At 45.3% G+C, this 8955-nt stretch overlaps 1 protein-coding gene across 4 annotated transcripts in view; it reads left to right on the plus strand.

Moving 5' to 3' along the window:
• pdxdc1 (pyridoxal-dependent decarboxylase domain containing 1) overlaps positions 1–8955 on the plus strand; it is a 30481-nt gene extending 21526 nt beyond the window's left edge. For 2 of the 4 annotated variants that reach the window (XM_080487612.1, XM_080487610.1), the window contains exons 14-24: positions 10–54; positions 2651–2711; positions 3279–3349; positions 4057–4162; positions 4256–4430; positions 4647–4765; positions 4848–4969; positions 5415–5507; positions 5838–5934; positions 6345–6443; positions 6889–8955. In XM_080487612.1, coding sequence (XP_080343738.1) covers positions 10–54; positions 2651–2711; positions 3279–3349; positions 4057–4162; positions 4256–4430; positions 4647–4765; positions 4848–4969; positions 5415–5507; positions 5838–5934; positions 6345–6443; positions 6889–7169 — 1269 coding nt within the window. In that variant the 3' untranslated portion in view covers positions 7170–8955. The remainder of the gene's footprint in view (positions 1–9; positions 55–2650; positions 2712–3278; positions 3350–4056; positions 4163–4255; positions 4431–4646; positions 4766–4847; positions 4970–5414; positions 5508–5837; positions 5935–6344; positions 6444–6888) is intronic. The other 2 variants (XM_080487613.1, XM_080487611.1) reach the window with 1 other exon arrangement.

The following is an 8955-nucleotide window of genomic DNA, read 5'->3' on the forward strand; positions in this document are numbered from 1 at the left end:
TGTTTGTAGGATGTGCTCGACACAGAGATCTCTCTCGTGGAGGCTTTGAAGATGGTAACACCATTGTTGTGTGGTTTCTAACAATCACAGATAGACGCTTTTCCTAAAGGCTTGTTCACTGGAATTCAAACTGTCCAGACACCGAGATGAATCAGTTATTCTACATTACAGCCACTGTAATGCAGTGAACAATCGTGGTGTGGGGGTCTGCTGCTGAAGGGGTGGCTGCTGTGTGTCCCAGGTTTTGATGGATCTCCTGGTGTTTGTGTGTGAAACTCTGTCAGGGCTGCACAACATATCGTGCATTTATTCTGATCTCCACATGCAAAACTGACTAACATGCAATAAATTCTGTTTCCATACATTGTGTATTCATTCTGACCAATCAGATGAAGCCCGACTGCACTAAAGTCCCGCCCTCAGGTAGATGTGAGTGTGTGTAGGGTTTAATGAGCATTGTGATAATGGAAGAGACAACATAGGACAATGTGGACCAAGAGGAGCGCATGCAGAACCTCTCAGATCTTGTTGATGACAATTTGAAGAGAAAACTGAACTTTTGTTTTGTTTTCAGCCAGAATGGTGCAGCAATATGCTCCTCTGTCACTCTGAACAAGGACAACAAAAGCTTTGTTTGGAAATGATGAATTTTTTATATTTTCAATCCCTGAAAATTTTACTTTTTCAATAAGTGTCCATTTTTGTCAGAACCAAAGACGCGTCATTTATCAGATATGATACAAAGTCTTCCTTCCCCAATCGAAGTGAATGTACTTCAGGGGAAGCGGGTCCTTATCCAAGATGGCGGACACGTGCTCCAGCAGTCATTGAGGACTATGCTTGTGATGTCGTCGTTGCATGTGAGCCTGATGTGGTGCAGCCCTGGCCTCTGTACGAGTACAGCTGTAGTTATAGCCCCTGTGGGTTACCTTGGTTGCAGGGCGTGGTGGCTTCCATTCCACCCATCTCCGGGGCTTCTCTGCGGGACGTTCTGGGCTCTCTCATGCTCTCTATTGTAGGTAGGACCAAGCCTCTGCCTGTCACCCTCCCTCCCTCACCACCCCTCCCACTTTTTTCTTTTCCTTTCTATTTCTGCCACTCCTGACCATTCTCCTTCACCTACATCAGCTCAGCCGTATTTGGGTCGCCATTGGCTGACGGACTGTTCACTTCTTCCTAATTGTTTAGGATGTGGACCACTCAGGCATGTTTGAGGTACTTCAAGGAATGCCTCTCTCCACTCATTATGTTCTGTTGCCTTTGCAAGAAACATAAGTGTCATGAATAATTAAGGGACGTGGAATTGATGCCAATTCTTTCCTGTACGTGGACAATCAAATATCCATACAATTCATCAATGATCCATTTGCAGGAAAGCCACTATTGATTATTGTGACCTAATGTGGGAAACGCATTACTTGGACAATAACTTGGCTCTGTAGTGTACTCCATCTTTTTTACACAATCAATGTCTCGCTCTCTGAGCTTCTGTTTTATGTTTAGATAACAGAAGGATGAGACTGGTTGTGTTAGAGGGGCTTGACGATCAGTGGTTTCATTTTCAAATTGAACTGGTAGTGGCACCAACAGTTCTTTATCAACACCTTTTCTAGTTCCTTTTCTGACACCCTCAGCATGGACCTCTTGGACCTGTAGGAATCTTCTTGGGTCTTTTCTGAAGCTGTGACTTCTTAACCCCCCCCCCCCCCCCCAGTTTACCTTGAAGGAAGTCTGTGCATCAGCTTTCTGATCTCTGGATTACTAAAACATCCCAGTGATCCCGAGCAGGGGTGGACACGCCCACTGTCACCACCATACACAACCAGGAGCCTCAAAAGAAAAGTCCTGCGCAATTTGTGAGGAAAAAGCCTCGGGTATTTATCGCTGCGGCCCCGACCACGGGTTAGCAACCACATCTCTAGTCTCTGATGAACTGTTCAACAGCAGAGTGCCAACAGACCTGCTGTTCACATACATTTCTTGTCATTATTGAAGCAGTAACATTTACAAGCACACATGCTCGCATATTATTCATGACCCTGACGTTAAAAGCCCTGAAACCCTCAGTATTCTTAATTTCTGCTCACACTGGCATGACGCTTGTCTCACCCTCTCCCCTGGATGTCGTTGGTGGTCAGCTTCACTGTTGCTGCTCATTTTTTGCCTTCGTGTTGTAGATGAGGTCTCCACCAGTACTTTGTAATTGTGGCTGATCAGTATGAATCAATCTGACTCTATTGTTGATGCTAATGAGGAAGCACAATGTGTGTGTGCAGTGGCCGCCGGCATCAATAATCTGGTTGCACGGTTCATAGATTACAGTGACAGTGGAGTAATTGAAATGCCCAACTTCATCAATTTGTACTGGAACTGATTCAAATGGCTTCTTCAAAAGTGGCTGTGTGGCAGGCAGCCTGTTAATCCACCCAAAGGCACAAAGTGGACTCAGCACCAGCATACACATCATTTCCACAGCTCAAGCATTTCCAGTTACCATGATCATGCTGTGTGGTAGCTTCATGAGGCATGGACACTGAACGGTCTGTGTGTGTTCTCATCGCACCCTTTCAGCTGATGTTACATGACGTGCATGTGGCTGGATGCACCAGCTGTTTGCAATGTCTGATCTTTGTCTTTGTGTGTCCAACAGGTGGAGGATGAACTCAGCTCTCCCGTGGTGCTCTTCAGGTTTTCTCAAGAAACGAGTGCCGGTAAGACCACACAGAAACATCGAGTAAAATGAAGACATCCGAGTAGCACGCGTTGGGGTTCAGGTGGCCTCCAGCCGCAGAGGTCAGCGGAGCCATCCTCTGCTCCTGAACGCCTCTGGAGGGTGAAGAGGTTCAGACTGTAAACTGCTCTGAGACTTGTGGACTCTGGAGAGTGAAGCAGTGTGATGTTACTCTGATCAGCGGCAGCAGACTCTGTGAAGGCGGTCCAGATGTGTATCATCTGGACCGCCAGGGACGGTATGGCTCAGTAGGTAGAGTGACGTCTTCCCATTGCCACCTCTCCACATGCCCAACTGTTCATGAGCAAGACACTGAGCCCCAAATTGTTCCCAATGCATTGACCAGTCCACCGTGACTGACAGCACCTTACATTGGTCCATTGGCAGCCTCCATTGGTGTGTGAACGTTTGTGTGAATGGATGAATGTGATTAACGATGTAAAGAACTTTGGGACTTCTCATGCAGTTGAAAAGCGAAGAAATCAGTGAAGTCCAGTTATCATTTGTCTTACTTATTTCTTTATTGCCTCTCCTGCCATGTTTTTAGCGTCCAGTGGAGGGTCAGTGGAAACTTTTTGTGCGGGAGAGAAAGAACTGCTGGATGCCTTCAACCGATGGGTGAGTGTTTCACCTTCTCTAACATGTTCTGCTGCTGCTGAGTACGTTCAAGTCCTTAATAATGAAGACTCCTCACATCAGTCTGTGTAGGTCAAACATCTCTCCCCCATGAAGGGTTTTCCACATCTCATCTTTATATCGGGCGCTGAGGCATCACCAGCCAATCTATTAAATCCTTACATTTTCAAGATTTTTAAAGACCAACTTTGATTTTACTTTCTTCTTTGTACCTTTTGATTTCTTCATCAGTCTTTGAAATTCACTTTTTCTATTTTCTCAATTTATTTCTGAACCTTTGGCGAGTCAGTGAAGTGAGTTTTGACCAAACACCTTGAATAATTGGATGTCACAGAGTTGTTTTGCCCTGAGGCCATCGGTGAGGAGTCGATCCTACACTGAGGAGATCGACAGTTGCTAGTTGAATGCTACTGGTTCGTTTGCATGCGGGGGCGGGGCTTAAGCAAAGGTCAATTATTAGCAACGACTCAAAGTAACATCCAGAGATGTGTGTGTTGCCTTGTGCCATGCGTTTTACACAGGCGATGGAAACTACAACAAAATTCATCAAATGTGTTGAAATGACTTTCAACTATGGGTGCTGTGGCAGTCGACAGAGGATGAGGAGAAGTCTTCATCCAGTAATGATTCGCTCCCATCGTGCCACAGACTGGAAGAATAATGAGCTATTGGGTTTTCTGTGGGTGTAGCTGGGCGAGCGTCTGGCTCAGCTGGTTCCTGCCAGCGGGGTCGATGTGGTGGAGCTTGAGGACGAGGGTACCTGTCTTCGCTTCAGCCCCCTCCTCACTGCTGCAGGTAGCACCAACACACACATCCACACACCAACACACTGTCCTGGTGTGTTCAAGATGATGCAGTGTGAATGAAGCTGCCGTGGTGGTTTTCCAGTGCTGGGGACACAGCCGGACGACGTAGACGACCTGGTGGAGAAGCTGATTGAACTGGTGCCAGTGATGAACTCCACAGTGGGTCTGAGAGCGGACTTCAGGGAGGAGACCCACCGACACTCGCACTCGCTCTCTTACATCGAGGACCTCAGCTGGCCAGGACTCGGAGTCGTCCGGTGAGATTCTGAGCTCTTCCATCACTTCATCCCTTCATATCCACAAAGAATTAGATCTGCTGATTCTACTAATATTCAGTGAGGTGACACAGTATGTCGGCGATGTAACTGTACGTATGAATGTCGCTAAAGAAGAACTTGTCTTTTGAATGGTCTTGTCTCAGGTCCTGAGATGTTTGTATGGTGTGTAACACGATGTGGTGGGTTCCTGTGCAGGTATGAGCCTCAGGCTGAGGGGATGGATGAGAGCAGGAAGAAACAGGAGCTGCAGAAGATCCACACTGAGCTGCTCAAGAAGCTCCAGGAGCTCGACACAGACATCGTCTTCTCTGCTGGTCGGTGGCTGAGAGCATGTGAGGACAGCGTGGCATCTTCTCAAGACGTCCTGCTAAAATTCCTCTCAACATCTGGTTCCAGGTCCTGAATTCAGGACGGAGGAGGACTGCGTCTTTGTGGGAATGGTGGGTGAGGATGTGGACGTTCCCGAGCTGGTGGACACCATCACTTCCTTAGGACGAGAGATAGAAGAGAGTGGAAGGGTAACTGCTGCGACAAATTTCTCATCTTCACAATCACCTCATTTCTACTTTTTGAGACACTTCAGAATCTTTCGACTGATTTTCCCAAAAAAACTAGTAAATTTACATTGAGTGGATTAAAACTAATTGAATTTCAGATGAAAAGTTAGATCAAAACATAATCTAAAACTGTTTAAACCGTTGCAGTTCAGAGTAATGTCTGTATTTTTAACACATCCAGTAAATCGAGTGAGCCAGTTCCACTTCTCTGTTGCTACCACATTATATAAAGTTCTATACAATGAAATCCATCACATTTAAACACAGACATGGAGATTGGTTGGAAAGTTTATTTCTGTATCGTATCAATGACAGAGCTGCTGATTCAAATGTTCTGAAGTGTTTCTTTGTAAGACGACTTGTTGATCAATGGGAGGAGTTTCTCATGTTCCTGTTTGCTGTGCAGCTGCTGGAGAACATGACGGAGGTGGTGAGGAAAGGCATCCTGGAGGCCGAGCAGCAGCTCCAGCAGGCCAGTATGGACAAACTGATGGAGGAGGTGTGTGTGTGTGTGTGTGTGTGTGTGTGTGTGTGTGTGTGTGTGTGTGTGTGTGTGTGTGTGTGTGTGTGTGTGTGTGTGTGTGTGTGTGTGTGTGTGTGTGTGTGTGTGTGTGTGTGTGTGTGTGTGTGTGTGTGTGTGTGTGTGTGTGTGTGTGTGTGTGTGTGTGTGTGTGTGTGTGTGTGTGTGTGTGTGTGTGTGTGTGTGTGTGTGTGTGTGTGTGTGTGTGTGTGTGTGTGTGTGTGTGTGTGTGTGTGTGCATCATATTTAGAAGTGACTGCGACTCGGTTCCACTGACATGTTGGCTGCCGCGGTGTGTTTGTCCTCAAGGGGCTGCTCAGACAGATCCCTGTGGTGGGCTCCATGTTGAACTGGTTCTCTCCTGTACAAAGCTCCGTCAAAGGAAGGGCCTTCAACCTCGCTGCAGGTACGCTAACGTCACACCATCACCTTTAAATACACACTTTTGGGTCATAATTTATTTTAATATCATTTTACACCACCTGAACAAATCCATGCTTAAAACGTATAAGTACAATTTCAACATTATGCAGTTTTTAATGATGCATTGTGAAGAGAAATCCAGTCTATTTCAGCCTTCATGCATGTTTTTGCGTATTTGATGCTGATTATCCTTCAGAAGAAGGCAGTTTTATCTGAACGTCCCATTTTGAGTATTTGAATTAAATGTATGCGTTCTCTTGAAGTTAGAGATGTTTTTTTATGAGTCCTTGTAAAAAAAAATATATATATATATAGATATTTGCTTCATGGGTGTTTCTCTGATTGCTGTAAACGTGTTCATGTGGAGACTCCATGGCTGATTTGTGTCTGTAGGATCTTTGGACTCCACTGACATGATGTACGTGACGAAGGCTCAAGCAGGCCGGCCGTCGTTTCAGGACACTCCTCCATCCTCCTCCAAGAAGCCTCCAGGTAGGAAAGAAAACGTCTCCAGTTGAAAAACCAAAGATTAACTATGAATCCACCATACTTATTTGCAGCTCTTCGGCTTTGCCTTATTGCACAAAACAATGTGGAAATAGTTTTTGTCTGCTTTATTCTTTCAAAGTAACTTACACGTCCCTGCTCAAGGTGACAATTCTTGCATCAATTTAGTTTAATAGTGCAAACAGACCACTTCTTTCATGTATCTTGTGCATCCTGTACTAGAACTACATGTCTGCTGTTTGTAACAAACAAAACCCGGTGACAATGTATTTTGATTCACTGATTTAATAGAAGTGACTGTAGTGAAGGGGAACCAGGTCCTCATCCAAGATGGCCGCCACACTGAACTCTTTCTAATCTGATTGTGTGAAGATGGTGCAAAGTTTCCTTCGTGTCCTCTCTGTAATCCTTCCTACGTTTGTGTCACAAGGCCAAAGGTTGTTCCGGCGCTCTGGAACAAGTCCTGACTCCGCCAGTGAGAGTGGCTCCATCAATCACACCGAGGACCCCACCCCCCACACTCCTGCAGAACCTGCAGAACCAGACTCAGCGCGGCCCACCGACAGCAGCGTGAGCCTGGAGGAGGAGCAGCAGGAGGAGGAGCAGCAGCAGCAGGAGCAGCAGCAGGAGGAGCAGCAGGAGGAGCAGCAGGAGGAGCAGGAGGAGGAGCAGCAGGAGGAGCAGGAGGAGGAGCAGCAGAGTTCTAGATAGGACCGCTCCTCTGGTGGGGGCCTCAAACCGTCCTGGTGTCTGATATTGTGAATGGCGCTGTGTGAGTGGGGGTCTGTCTCTGCCTTAATACTCCCGGACCACAAAAATGTCAGATCACTGATGAAGGCTTTAATATATTCACACTTTAATCTCTCAGCTCTGCTCTTTTTTCTTTTTTCCTCATGAAGTTTGATCAGACGCTTTGCGTTCTGGTCTGTGAGGCAGCTTCACTTCCGTCCGTGGATTTATCATCCTGCTGAATAACGTTGCACTAAAGAGACGCTGGGGAGGTGAACTGTGGCGTAATACCACTCTCCTGTGCTAGGTGGCTGTAGTGAGTCACTGTAACGCCAAAGTTCCACAAAAATATTAAAATCTGATTAAGACGCTGCGCATGGTTCTCATAACACAGTAGCTTCACTGCGTCACTGTGGAGGGATTTGAAGATGAGTTTTGAAATGGTTTGAATGTGCTGGAACAGCTTCTTCTTTTGTCCTGAATACTGGAATGACTCACTGAACCCCCTTGTGGTGCAAAAATGGAATTACATGGAATTAGGTTGCCAAGTAAAAGAAAATTACTGCACTATGAATCAAGATTGAAGTTGCCACTGTTGGTTCTCGTATTTTAGTAAAACTCCCGCGTCATTACCTCCATGTAATCTTCACTGTATCGCTAAAATCAACATGCACAATGCAAACATGGTGAAAGACTTCCGAGACTGAGGGAAATCCCGTTTCTATGCACTGTGCTTTTGTGCTTCCCAAATTCAGGAAGATCTGAAATAAACCTGAGAGAATTCCTGAAAACTGCAATAACTAGTGAAAGACTTTGACCGAGAGACACACAGACCACACTGTGAGCAGGAAGCCATTTTAATCTTTCTCTCCAGGAAATGACCAGTGAAGTATTTCAATCAAAGTGGAAGGAACCAGTTATAATAATAATCATATTACATTATATTCTCCAGCGCCTTTCAGGATGCCCAACGTCACTGTACAATACACATAGGAACATACAGTTAATAAAACATTAAGGACTTTCAGGGATTTGCAGCAGAGCAAGTGTTTACTATGGATACGCTTGTTTAAAAAGGTTTTTAGGTTTTAAGATGAGACGAGTCCAGCAATCGGCTGTTTCTGGGAAGCGGTGGTGCTCAGGACCCCCTGGTGGTCATAGGTGGCGGTGCTGCTGGGTGAAGGTGGGGGCGCGGGCGGTTTATATGACGGAGATGGAAGTCTGCTGACCGGGTGACGTTATTGATGAGGTGATAAAGTGCTGCTGAGGACGACGTTAATCACCTGATCTTGGATATAAAATTTTACTTTTCCTAGTAGAAGCAATTAAATTGAAATGATTACATTGTTGACTTTACATTATTTTAAAATCAGCACGTCACTCTGAAGTGTTAAAATTGGAGTTAATTAACTGATATAAAACAGTAGTTTAGCCTTTTTTGTTCTTTTTGCACAGTTTGATCCTCGTTAATCCCTAAAATCACGTCTTTGTTGCTCATGAGAAACTCGCCACTTTGGGAAATGGACTCTTTTATAGTTGCACATGCAGAGGGGCTCATGGGGATTTATTATTTTATTCTACATGAAACTGAAGTAAAAAGAAGCATCTTTTCTTTTCTTTTCTTTTCCAAACCATCCTGGTTTTCCTTTAAGCAGGAGACAGAATCTGAAGGATTCTTACATCTTTGATTTGCAGTTTCTTTTGCACTAATGAGTCGATTTATCCAGCTTTGAATTTCACCCACCGAGCATTTGTGATGTCACACACA

Source organism: Lipophrys pholis (genome assembly GCF_963383615.2).
Source record: "Lipophrys pholis genome assembly, chromosome: 19".
Lineage (NCBI taxonomy): Eukaryota > Metazoa > Chordata > Actinopteri > Blenniiformes > Blenniidae > Lipophrys > Lipophrys pholis.